Here is a 13,459-nt window from a genome sequence, read left to right on the forward strand (position 1 = left end):
TTTTTTCTTTACAGGTGGAAACAAACTCAAGCCTCAGCCATTCCGGCTCAACTGGGCCTGGATCTCGCTGGAAAGGGAATTCTACCTAGTGGACGAGGATGCCAAGTTCCTGGAGGTGACTCTCAAACGTCGAGGATATCTGGGGGAGACGTCGTTTGTCAGTAAGTTTCACTAAGTTTAACTGGCACAAAAATACATCAATAAATAAATAAATAAATCGGTCCTGGCATTTTGGCTTAGATTGGCTCACGTGCACGCTTGTACAACCCTGGAGATCAACCACTTGCGCTACAAACTCATAATACAAGCACAATCAAGTCCAAGTAAATAGCAAAAAAGTTGATTCAGAATGCAGCTTTAAAAAAAAGTTGCAAATTTTATACATCCGGAACCCAAGTTTGTGACTAGAATTGACCACAATCCATCCAAATCCTCAATCTTGACTCACTTTCAACTCCCAAATCCCTTCCCCTGCAGGCATTGCCACCAAGGACGGCACGGCCGAGAAGGACAAAGACTTCCGGGGGAAATCCCAGAAGCAGGTCCAGTTCAACCCGGGCCAGACCGCGGCGTCCTGGAAGGTGAAGATCTTCACCGACCAGGAGTTCGAAACGTCGGAAACCTTCCAGATCCAGCTCTCCGACCCGGTCATGGCCGTGCTGGAGTTCCCGGACGTCGCCACGGTGGAGATCGTGGACCCGGGAGACGGTAAGACAGCAGAGATAGATTGAGACGGTTTATCGCGGGGGATACGTTGCAAAATTCCGTGATCGAGACTATGCCACAAGTATTCCTTAAAATGTAATCAAACATTTTATATATTTAAACACCTAAACGTTAAAATAAACCGTATGATTTCATCTCATGAAAACATGCTAGCTTAATGCTAACATATAATGTGAAAAGCCATAGACAAGTTCCCGTAAACTAGCATAGACGTTACGGTAGTGTTTCAGCAACTATTTTAACACCTCTTTCTAACCTGCACATGATTTTTGAGAGACGAGCGATTACTATAATGTTTGTCCTTGGAAAATGCAGAGTCGACAGTGTTCATCCCTCAAGCCGAGTTCAGAATCGAGGAGGATGTCGGAGAGCTGCTGGTGCCGGTCCGACGCTCCGGAGACGCCAGCCAGGAACTCATGGTCGTCTGCTCCACTCAACAAGGTAACCTGATGACGGACGTTATTCATAACAATTCAACTTTAGTCGAGTAAATTTAATTTGGATTACTCTTCTAATATGACATAATTCTCGAAAAATTTGACCTTAATTTATATTACATGGCATTTTTTTTTCTCGTAATTTGGCTACTTTATTCTTGGAATATTAACAATTCTTATACTGTAATATCAAGACTTAATTCTAAATTTCCAACTTTGTATATTTTGTAAAATGACTTTATCGTCAAATGTTGCTTTTTACCCAATTCATAAAATTCAGACTTAAATAGTACTTTTTTCCACATTTCTATAATGTAATTATTATAACATTATGATTTAAAATGACATCTTTATTTTCGTCATGTTTTCAATGTAGTCTCATAATTTTACGACTTGATTCTCTTAAAGTAACAACTTTTTAGAGTCATACATTTTTTCTTGTAAATCTCATTCCGTTGTTTAACAAAAAAATAATTATCAGCCACTTTAATAAAAAAAAAAATGACCCTTTTTTGGAAGCCAGAAAAATATTTTGTCCAATCACTAAAGAGCTATGCAAAGTATAACTTTGCATATCTCTTTTGACTTTTTTCTCATAAAATGAAAATTCATAATTCTATGACATTTTTTCATAATCAGGTTTATTTACAATAATGTACTATATGTGACTTTATTCTGCTAAATTTCTGACGTTTTCTATCTTTTTACAGGCTTCCATTTGATATGTTGATTTCTGCAACAAATTTAAATAATAGTACATTTGTAATATTGAATAATTCATCCCCCGTTCCAGGCACGGCCACTGGGACCATCCCCACACACGTGCTGTCCTACTCGGACTACATCACGCGTGCCGAGGACCACACGAGCGTGCTGCGTTTCGACAAGGACGAGCGCGAGAAGCTCTGCCGCGTCATCATCATCGACGACTCGCTGTACGAGGACGAGGAGAGCTTCAACGTCACCCTCAGCATGTCCATGGGGGGCCGGGTGGGCGCCTCTTTCCCCGCCGCCAAAGTCACCATTGTGGCCGACAGCAACGACGGTGAGTGTTCAGGTCGGAAAATTGTGCGTATTTTGGTTTGGCTCGGTTCGCTACAGGACGGTAAACCCAATTCAATGTGGTGTTGCTGTTCCATTCCCGTTGTCAAATAAAATAATTCTCTAATAATTCTAGGATTGTGTTAAGCTCCACCCCTGCGGGCCAAAAATGTTCATTAACTCATTTGCTCTGAAAAACGTATAAATGTTTTATTTTAAATGTTTTAAATGTCCCAAAGACGTATTTATACGTTTTTTTTTAATGCTAGCACTGATGGCTTTGATGCAGCCTCTCAACTGCAGAGAATGGGTGAAGCAATTGGTAGTAATTACAAAAACGGCCAGAAGGTGGCAGCAGAGTAAACGAGATCAACCAAGGCCATGTTGACAACAAGCTGTTTCCTCACGATTCTAAACAGATTTGGGAATAATAAAAAAAAAAAATGATGAAACTTAGCTATAGTCTAATGCTAATTGCTAAAAAAAGGAAACAGAAATAGACTTTTTTTTTTCCTGACGAAAGAAGAGACTAATCTTTCTTTTGGTAGGTTGCATGTTTTTATAGCAATAGAACACAATATTCTGTGGGCCTTGCAAAATCAGTCAAAATCCAGTAAAACTGTCGGGAGTGAAGGGGATTGCTTCAGTGAAAATGGCTGCAAGTGAATGCGTTAAGCTAATTCCAAATTTACATAAATTTAAAATTTACTATAAATCTTGAAATTCAATTTTTTTTCCTCAAAATTGGATCAAGAGTCTTGTATCGCAATTTGACCATTTTTTATGAGATTTTTTATTTTTTATTTATTATCATTTTCAACCTCATAAACTTCTGATAAAACACAATAACGTCAGAAATCTCATAAAATTCCTGCTTTTTTTTCACCTCATAGATTTCATTTCATTGTTGTTTCAAATGTTTTTTTTTAGATTTTTAAAACAACACATTTTTTCCCCTCAATTTTGTCCTATTAATAAAGAGAACTAATATGCCATATGAATTTCTACTATTTGCTTGTGCGTGACGAGAACTCAGCATGGCGGCCGCCTCTGATCCTATGAAACTCTCATTTTGCTATTTCGGGACCCAGACGAGATTAATAAATCCGAAAGGTACTCAGGCGGCGTCCCGACCGGTCGCTACCACAAACCCCGGATTATTGCCATTCCCGAACGGCTCAGCGCCATTTCCCGAATCCCAACTACCACTTTCACGCACACACGTTCAGCGTGTAGGAACAAGATAAGAATAGACAGGTGTTTATGTTGGCTTTCAATACCGCCGGCTCCTGCTCGTGTGAACTCATCGGCACTGAGAGGAGCTGAGGGGAAAACAGAGAGCATCCTTTTGTCTGCACCAGGTGCTGCAAAGAGGAGCTATTGTACCGGGAAACTGCATGGCTGGCATGTTTTCAAGTCTTATATGCACTGTAAAAAAAAAAAAAAAATCTGTTGTTTTTTACGGGGAAAAACCTGTAGCTGTGGTTACCAAATAAAAATCTGTAAATACAGTGGGGAAATGTAAACGACTTCACAGAATAACTTAATTGTTATTAAGTGTCCCTCCCATGCAATTTGCTGGCAGGTGGGCACAATGGAACTTTATGTATAAAATTCCCAAGAGACAAGAGAAGACCCTCGGCTATCGCGGTCGGGCTCCTTGGTGGGTCCTTGGGCGTAACAGCCCACCATAAATAAATGAGGTGGAGAGTTGTATACGTTGACTTGGACTCTGGCCAGATGCCATTGTTGCAATGTTTGTGTGCTTCTTCCTCCTATTGGCTTTTGAGTGTAAGAGGCTGTTAAATGGCAACACTGAAATTTGGCCCACGTGTCTTCTGGAGCATCACTTCACTTTGGGACCAAAATTCTACTTTTTCTACATTTTTTTTTTTTTTTTGTGACTTTTTCTACTTAAAAAAAAACAAAAAACAAAAAAACAAAAAAAAAAAACATTTCAAATGTATTTTTTTTAAACATTACACCCCCGAGATGTTTAGCTGTTTTCCATGCTTTTTTTTTTCTTTTCTTTTTTCTGACTTTTGCTATTTGCAGGCCGATTCATGAATAGCGGGTGTTGGCTACATTTTATTTTGGTAATTTTTCTGGCAAATTTACAGCTCAAGGAAAAAATGTTTTGCTTGTGAAGTCACAACTTTATTATCATTAATTTACAGACTCCATCCATCCATTTTCTTGTCAAAAAATTACAAACTTTTTATCATAAAGTTCTGATTTTATTCTTGTTACTTTCTGACTTTAATCTCATATTTAAACATAAATTGTCAAAATTGTAATGTTAGTTCTTAGAATTTCAATGACTTTTTTTATTTTCTGACTTCTAATTCTAATATATTTTTTTTTATCATGTTACTATATTTTTTTTTTCATAAAGTAAAACATTTTTACTGGTAAATTTATGAACCTTTGTCACAACTAAAATTACTTTGTTCGTAATATTAATTTATGATCCTATTTTCTTTCACAAACTTGTATGTCTTCTCTTTTTTTGTAATATTGTGATAATGTTACAATTTCATTTTTCTAAAAGGAGAACTTTTTCATTGTAAACTTGCAATCTTTAAAAAAAAAAAAAAGCCTCGTCCTGTTACGACTTTACGGTGAAAGGCTATCAGCAGATCTCCTGAGAAGATTGTCGGTTTGCTTTATACACAAGTGAAGAGAGACGAATTGATGTTGCCAGAGTTGGAATTCCGCGGCTCCCTCCCGCTCCTTGGCGCTAATTAGCTGCTCCATCATCGGACAGCGGGATGAATGTTCACTCATGTGTGATGTACACACGCAAACTTTTTACAGGTGTATCAGAAAATCTCCTGAAGAAACAACACATGTATTTTTTCTCATCAATTCTACTTGGAAAATCAATTCCTACATGATTTCCATATGTTACAAATCCATTTATCGAACATGACAATTGATGACTATTATTGCACCCCACACTGTTATTATCCTCTCATACTCATAATTATTATGGCTAGGACAATATTTTTTTTTTAGTCTATTCTTCATTCCATCTAATCAGATAAAATTTGATTTTGCATACAAATATGCATCTGATGTTTAGATATTATTTTGTCCACTTGGGGTCGCCATCCTCACATTCGTTACTGTAGTATCTGTGACTTTGAATGTGTACGGCTTTAAAAAGGCGGGTCTTTGCCTGCTTAACTCTTTTACTGCCACACGTTATCAAAACTTTATCATTCACGTCATCCTTGAAAACATTCAATTTCATCAGATTTCGTCATGTTTCATTGTAATTTGGCAGCCCATTGAAGAGCTACAATGCTGCCATCTGGTGGCCATAGTTAGTGAGTGTTTTTGATTCTACAACCCATTGACCAGGCAGCGCTGCACTTAGATGTTGCACTGCCCATTGATTAAAAAAAACAACAACAAAAAACGTAGTTGACGTCATTTAACGTTTATGGCGGCATACATCGGGATTTTATTAATCGTGATTAAACGTTTTTGGCGGTCAAAGAGTTAATGACTTGAAAGTCAGAAAATTAAGAATTTTGAGTTGTCTGTTGCTGGTTCAGGATAGCAGTGATATATAAACAGATGTATAGTTTACAACGTTCAAACGACACTATTTCCTGCGTTTTTGCAGAGCCGTCACTGTACTTCGGCGAGCCCGAGTACATGGTGGATGAGAGTTCAGGCTACGTGGAGGTGAAGGTGTGGAGGACGGGCACTGACCTCTCCAAAACGGCCACCGTGACTGTTCGCTCCAGGAAGAGCGAGCCCGTCTCGGCTGAAGGTTAGCACGAGATTTTACACGAGACTTTTTGGGATGTCGTGTTACCACGACGACACTCACATATTTACGATTTACGCAGCCGGACTGGACTACGTGGGCATCAGCCGCAACCTGGACTTCGCCCCTGGAGTAACCATGCAGACGTTCAGGGTGACCATCCTGGATGACCTGGGCCAGCCTGAGCTGGAGGGACCCGAGACCTTCGATCTGGTTTTAAGGATGCCCATGAATGCCGTGCTGGGGGAACCCAGCAAGACCACCATCACCATAAACGATACCATCACGGACGGTAAGTCTACATAGATGGTCCATATGTATTCATGGTGGTTTGGGACCATGAACATAAATAGTAACTCATGTCCACCCGCCTAAAATTGTTTGTAATTGCCTGTATTAATAGTTTTAACTAGTGGTGGAAGTACGTCACAAATACGGTCTTCACCTTCAAATTTCCAACAAGTCCAAAGTTACTGGAGGAGGCAAAAATTAAACAAGTCACATACATAGCCACTAAACGTCAAGTAAGTTGATTCAAGTCATTATTTGGGTGATGCAAGTCTTAAGTCAAGTCATACAATTTTACAACCTAAATTCGTACATTAGCATTTTTTGCACTCAATATGCTATCTGTGTTTACATTAGTTAGCGGTACTTACTAACACACACATTTTTAATTACATCGTTTTTAACTGTATCAAACCAATCTTCAAATTGTTTATTACTTTAATCCCATCTCAATGTAACCAATGTGAACCTTATAGTTAATGTTTGACCAGCTATCAGTGAGCGAAATTATGAAGCTAAACTAGCTTACCTGTTTTTTTATTTTTATTTTTGACAGATGAAGTTAAACGTCAAAATGGGTCTGTTTCACACTAAACAAGAGCCATCCAGAGAATTCCAAACATTTTTGTCATATTTAAAAACAAAGAGCAACGAGTGACATAATTACTAGAATGAGAAAAAAAACGCATGAGTTCAGCATTAGCTTAAGCTAGTAACCAATGTTAGCAAACTGACCTTTAGAGTTGCAGAGGCATGAAGAGTGTCATGGTTTGGGTTGGGTTAGTTTTGTTGCTTTTCTGTCATGTGTTGGGTTTAGTTGGGGTTTTGTTTGATTTTGTCATGTTTCTTTAAGTGTCTGACATGATCTGCTGTATTTTGTTTTTCATTGGTCTCATTAAGTGTTAACCTGCCCTTCCTCATGTGTCAACCAATCAGTGCCCTCAGCCACAATTGTGTCTTGCCCATGTGTGTCTTGTTTTGTCATTAGTGTGTGTTTATATAGTCTCTTGTCTTGTCTTAAGTTATATCCAAAACATATTGGCCTACTTTTACATATATAGCCCATTCTGACTCAAGTCAAATATGTGACTTGAGTCTCCCACTTCTGGTGATATCCTGGCATATCCTTTGTCTCGACGACCGTGTTTACAGTGCCCAAGGTGCAGTTCAAGCAGGGCAGCTACAAGGTGGACGAGGCCGACGGGGAGGTCAAGGCAACGGTGTACCGCAGTGGCGACATCGGCATCAGGTCCACCGTGCGCTGCTACACCCGTCAGGGCACCGCTCAGGTGATGATGGACTACAGCGAGAGACCCAACACCAACGATTCCATCATCACGTTCCTACCCGGTACGAGCAATCATATCATGCAGTACCTGTTAAATCAGGGGTGTCCAAATTTTTTCAGGGCCACATACAGAAAATCCGAAGGACGCAAGGGCCACATAATGTTATGAAGAGAAATTGTGTTTCGTCCTAAAAAAATTGTACAAATAATTTATTTGTGCTTTTGCATATTTAGAAAAATGCTACAGTATATAAACGAATTTATTTGTAATATGGCAGTAGGGTTATTATAGTTTTGGAATTTTTCATTTTAGTTTTTATTTTGTTTTGAGTTTTGTTTTGTTTTTAATTTAGTTAGTTTGGATTATTTTTCATTGTGGTTCTGTTAGTTTTAGTTCATTAATGCTTAGTTTTAGTTTAGTTAGTTTCAGTATTAGTTTTATTAGTTTTTTTGTTTTAATGTGTATTACATGTGCGCAACATTTAAAAAACATCATGGGCGAGACGTCATTATTCCGGTTTATATTAAAATAAATCTACTTAAAGTCACATTTAAAATCATCTCCAAAGACTCATGCATTAAGTTAATGACCAAAGACGAAAACCAAGTGCATTTTTGCTATAATTATAGTTTTATTTTAGATAGTTTTGTAAACATAAAATGTAGTTTCAGTTAGTTTTCATTTTTTTAAAAACACCTTTGTTTTTATTTTATTTCATTAATGAAATTGCTTTTTCAATTTTAGTTTTTTCAATAGTTTTAGTTAACTAAAATAACCTTTAATAGCATCTGTGCTTTTTGACACTTTCCCTTCTTACTTTGACCATCTCCAAACATTTTTGATTTTATTTTACTTGGACTAAGTCAAATGCTATTTTTAGTATATGTCGCGGGCCACTAAAAAAAATGGACGGCGGGCCGCAAATGGCCCCCGGGCCGTAGTTTGGACACCCCTGTGTTAATTACACCTGAAAATGTACAGTAGTTGGGTTTGCTGTGCCTCTGTAACCATTCACTTTAATTGGAATTGAAATATTGAAACATTTCTTTGGCCACCCGATAAGGCAGAACACGAGTCAGGCATGAACTACTTTTTCATGCTTTGTTGTCGCGTCAACGTACCCTAGCAAAACATACAACAGAATGTTTTCCGTACCTCCTCGTAGGCGAGACGGAGAAGCCTTGCGTAGTCAAGCTGGAGGACGACTCGGTTCATGAGGAGGACGAGGAGTTCCGCCTGGTCCTCGGAACGCCCAAGAGCAAGTCGCCGTACGGGGCCTCGATCGGCGAACAGAAGGAGGCCCTGATCAAAATCACAGACAACAAAGACAGTACGGCACGGAAAAGTTGATGAACCGAACCCTCAGCAGGCGGGCTCACTGTTTTCTCTCTATTTCCTGTTTTAGAGCCCATCATTCGCTTCTCTGAGATCAAGTACAGCGTGCGAGAGCCGCAGGTGAAAGGTGACGTCGCCTTCGTCAGGATCCCCATCCTGCGAACCGGCGATACATCCAAGGTGTCGGTGGTGAGGGTGCACACCAAGGACGGCTCGGCAACATCCGGGGAGGACTACAACCCCCTTTCGGAAGGTGAGACCACCCACAAACTGGCCGCCTTCCTTTTGGATACCGCGTGTCACAGTATGGACAGGACACGCTTGCCACGAAGCAGTGGATGAAGGCTGCCATTTTCCCTAGACGTGGAGTTCAAAGAGGACGACGAGGAGCATTTCGTGGAGATCGAGATCCTTTACGACGGCCAGCGCGAGATGAGGGAAGCCTTCACGGTGCACATGAAGCCCGATGACAACATGGTGGCAGAGATACAGGTGACGGCGCATAGCTACAAACGCGCGAAAATAGCCCGGCAACAGCTGGCATTGCTGTCAGCGCGCCTGAACCACTATACCTTATAAAAAGCTTTGGAATGAGACGGGAGGTGGGGGTAGGGGGTTAACATTAGATGCAGCTAAAAACAGAATAGAAGCCACCGCGTTGAAATAGCCCAACTGAATTGTGATCCAAGTTCCATTCAAGGCTGCAGAGTCCTTATAAAAAAACATCTGGAGCTACATCACAGGAGTCACAATTATATAACACACAGTAAATAGGTGGTGGTTGGGGAACCAATGTCAAATTTGTCATTTAATGGTTACAACAGGGTCGTAACAGCGTAAAGGGAAAAATTGAAAAAAATTGCATCATGTCGTAATGTATATTGTATTGTCATGGTCATGTATTATAACGGATTGTTCCGTATTGTTATTGTATTGAATATGTATTGTTTTAAACCGTATCAAATTTATTGTATAAAAAAGTATTGTATCGTAATGTATCTTATTGCAATAGTGTATATTGTATCGTAAGGTATCGCATGCTAACGTATCGTATAGTAATTATCTCATCGTATTGTAACCTAACGTAACGTACCGGTATAATATTGTATCGTACGGTATATATTAGATTGTATCGCATCGTAATGTATCGCATCTCACACATCGTAATTATCAGAGCATATTGTATCATAATGTATCGGGGGTTTTTTTTTATCATACATCAAAATTTTTGTATCAATAGTGTGTTTTAGCGCAATATATCATGACATATCGTAGCATATCGTGCAATTTATGTTCTAGTTTTTCCTAATCATATTTATTATATAATCTTCAGTTAAAAAAAACAGAACCTGAAACGTAAATTTTAATTCAAGTTGTCCAAAATAATATACAGTTATGGAGGACCAAAAATGCCAAAAATAAATAAATAAATAAATAAATAAATACGGGTATAAAAATATAATTCAAAAATTAAATACAAAAAATAAATATAAATGGAAATCAAAACAACAAAATACATATAAATAAAAGGAAAATTAATACAAAAATAAAAAACGAGATTAAAAAAATAAAATAAATATAAATATAAATGTGGAAATAAAAACAAAAAGTTGAGTTCCTACTTCTGAGTATTTTTGTTGACAAGCATGCCTTGCCTGCTCTCGCTTAGATGAACAAAGCCATCGTGTACATCGAAGAGATGGACAGCGTGGCGGACGTCACTTTCCCGGCGGTGCCCAACGTGGTTTCCCTGCTCATGTACGACGATACGTCCAAAACCAAAGACAACCCCAACCCGGTTAACGGCTACCCGGTGGTGTGCGTGACGGTAAGCATGACACACACTTTGTTTCAGTATCAAGATGCCAAGAATGCTACATTGCTAGCATGACTTGTTTATGATGTATTGCCAAAAACGAAATGTTACCGGTTTGATGTTGTATTTTTTGTTATGCGCAATCACTTAACTCATTTGCTCCCAATAACGTGTAAATACGTTTTTTTATGTTTTAAGTGTCCCAAAGACGTATTTATACGTTTTTTATTTTATTTTTTTTATGCTAGAGCATACAGAAGGCTTTGATGCAGCCTCTCAACTGCAAAGAACGGTTGCAGAAATGGTAGTTATTACACAAACGGCCAGCAGGTGGCAGCAGAGCAAAGGAGATCAACCAGGGCCATCTAGAAAAAAAGTTAAATTACTTAGAATTTTAAATAGACTTGTGAAAACTGATGAAACTTAGCTCTCTTCCAATGCTAATTGCTGCAAAACGGAAACAGATGAAAGAAGAGACTTTAATCTTTCTTTTGATATGTTCCATGCTTTTATAGCAATTGAACACAATTTTCTGTGGGTCTTGCAAAATCAGTCAAAATTCAGTAAAACAGCCGGGAGCGAACGGGATTGCGAAATGTGAAAATGGCGGCGAGTGAATGAGATAAAAAAAAAAAGAGCCTGATGACCCGATGGGAATTCTCAAGATAACACCGTCAATGTTTTCCGGCCTTGTAGGCCTGCAACCCCAAATACAACGACTTTGACAAAACCGGATCCATCTGCTCGGCGGAGAGCATCAACGACACCCTCACCCAGTACCGCTGGCTGGTCAGCGCCCCCACCGGTTCCGATGGCGTGACCAGTCCCATGAGAGAGGTGGACACCAACACCTTCTTTACCAACACCAAATCCATCACCTTGGATTCCATCTACTTCCAAGCGGGCTCCAGAATCCAATGCGCCGCCAGGGCCTTTAACGCCAACGGGGACGCTGGCCTGGAGCTTTCCAGTCCCATCGTTGTGATCAGCAAGGAGGAGGGTGAGTAAATAAGAGTGTTGAATGCATCCACGGTTGGAGGGCATCGAGTTTATCAACCCTCACCTCTTTGCAGGCATGTGTCAACCGAGGATCCAAGGCACCGTTGGAGCCGAACCGTTCTCCGCAAAGATCCGCTACACGGGCCCGGAAGACCCGGACTTCCCCAATCTCATCAAGCTGACGATCAACATGCCCCATATGGATGGTGAGGGAACGCATTCTTGGGGGGGGCGTCAGGCAATTCATTTTTTTTTAATTTTTTTTTATCGTAATTAATCTCCTGACTTCTGTAGATAACTCGCGATTAATCGCAAATTTTCTATCTACTGTATTCTAAATGTACGATTTTTTTTCTCTCTAAATTTTCTACTCTTGTTAACATAAAAGTGGGGGGGAAAATGTTAAACTAACAGAAATATGGCTGCATTTTTTAGTCAGTGATACAGTAATTTCATAATAATTCATAAAATTGAGTTAAAATAAAAAATGTACTGGACTGTAAAAAATGAGTGTGATATTGATTTGTGTTGGTCATTTTTCTGTCACTAGATGGCATAATTGCATTTGTAAAATGCTAGTGACAGCTCAGTGCATTTTTCCATCTAATCCTTAACATGAAGTAACGCGAAATTCTGCACATTTTGAAAATTGTAAAATACAACTTAACCCCAGTTTCCACAAATATATGCATTTTTATTACATTTATTATTTCTGAATTTTGACATGGACATGTCTGCTGGAATTCCCCCCGTAGAGGCTTTCCAAGTAAGGGGCGGTAATTAATCGCACTTAAAAAAAATTAGTGGTGATAAAGAAACTTAAAATTAACTCAAAATGAATGCACTAATTTTGACACCCCTACCATTAATACTTAGTCATTTTAGATGTTTCAGGTATCTGTACTTCACTTCAGTATTTACTTTTCTAACACTTAGAGTCCTTTGTTTTTTTCAGTGCCAGCACTAAGTTAATAAAGAGCAAATCCACCTTTTTTTTTTTTTTTTTTGCCACGTTATCAAAATGGGGTTTGTACAACCTATACATAATTGAGCTTGGCATTATTTTGACCCCAGCGCACAAGGAGATTTAGTCTGTACTTTTAGTAGTTGAATCACTCCTTTTCCCCACACAATCATTTGTACTTCCAACAGGCATGTTGCCGGTGATCTCCACCAGACCCATGTCCAACTTCGAGCTCACCCTCAGCCCCGACGGCACCCGCGTGGGCAACCACCGCTGCTCCAACTTGCTGGATTTCAACGAAATCCAGACGGGCCACGGCTTCATCACTGACGCCACCAAAAACCCCGAGATTATCGGCGAAACGTCGCCCTACCAGTACAGCAACGCCATGCGCTCGTCCAACTCTCTACGCTTCTACCGCAACCTCAACTTGGAGGCCTGCCTCTGGGAGTTCACCAGCTACTACGACATGTCCGAGTTGTTGAATGACTGCGGGGGCTCCATAGGCACCGACGGACAGGTATGGAAAAAAAAATATGTTCAGGAATATGTTCAGCAAGGTTATTTTAGTTAACGAAAACTAGCAAAAAAATGAAGCTAAAATGCAAAAAACTATTTTGTTGACAAAATAAAATAAAAATTCAAATGTTTTTTAAAAAATGAAAACGAACTGAAATTACATTTAATGGTTACACAACTAACTAAAACTATAATGGGAGCAAAAATGTACTTTTGGTGTTTGTAATTAATTTAATGCATGAGCCTTTGGGGATGATTTTAAAT

General features: G+C 39.2%; 1 protein-coding gene across 1 annotated transcript in view; it reads left to right on the forward strand.

The window, feature by feature from the left end:
* frem3 (Fras1 related extracellular matrix 3) overlaps window positions 1–13,459 on the forward strand; it is a 36,241-nt gene that overhangs the window by 15,305 nt on the left and 7,477 nt on the right. Inside the window, exons 3-16 of the mRNA XM_077524124.1 lie at window positions 15–161; window positions 478–708; window positions 1,042–1,167; window positions 1,957–2,208; window positions 5,839–5,988; window positions 6,068–6,277; window positions 7,426–7,623; window positions 8,728–8,892; window positions 8,968–9,150; window positions 9,259–9,389; window positions 10,567–10,725; window positions 11,410–11,713; window positions 11,787–11,918; window positions 12,865–13,196. Of these exons, the coding sequence (XP_077380250.1) occupies window positions 15–161; window positions 478–708; window positions 1,042–1,167; window positions 1,957–2,208; window positions 5,839–5,988; window positions 6,068–6,277; window positions 7,426–7,623; window positions 8,728–8,892; window positions 8,968–9,150; window positions 9,259–9,389; window positions 10,567–10,725; window positions 11,410–11,713; window positions 11,787–11,918; window positions 12,865–13,196 (2,720 nt within the window). The remainder of the gene's footprint in view (window positions 1–14; window positions 162–477; window positions 709–1,041; window positions 1,168–1,956; window positions 2,209–5,838; window positions 5,989–6,067; window positions 6,278–7,425; window positions 7,624–8,727; window positions 8,893–8,967; window positions 9,151–9,258; window positions 9,390–10,566; window positions 10,726–11,409; window positions 11,714–11,786; window positions 11,919–12,864; window positions 13,197–13,459) is intronic.

This window comes from Festucalex cinctus, chromosome 6 (assembly GCF_051991245.1).
Source record: "Festucalex cinctus isolate MCC-2025b chromosome 6, RoL_Fcin_1.0, whole genome shotgun sequence".
NCBI lineage: Eukaryota > Metazoa > Chordata > Actinopteri > Syngnathiformes > Syngnathidae > Festucalex > Festucalex cinctus.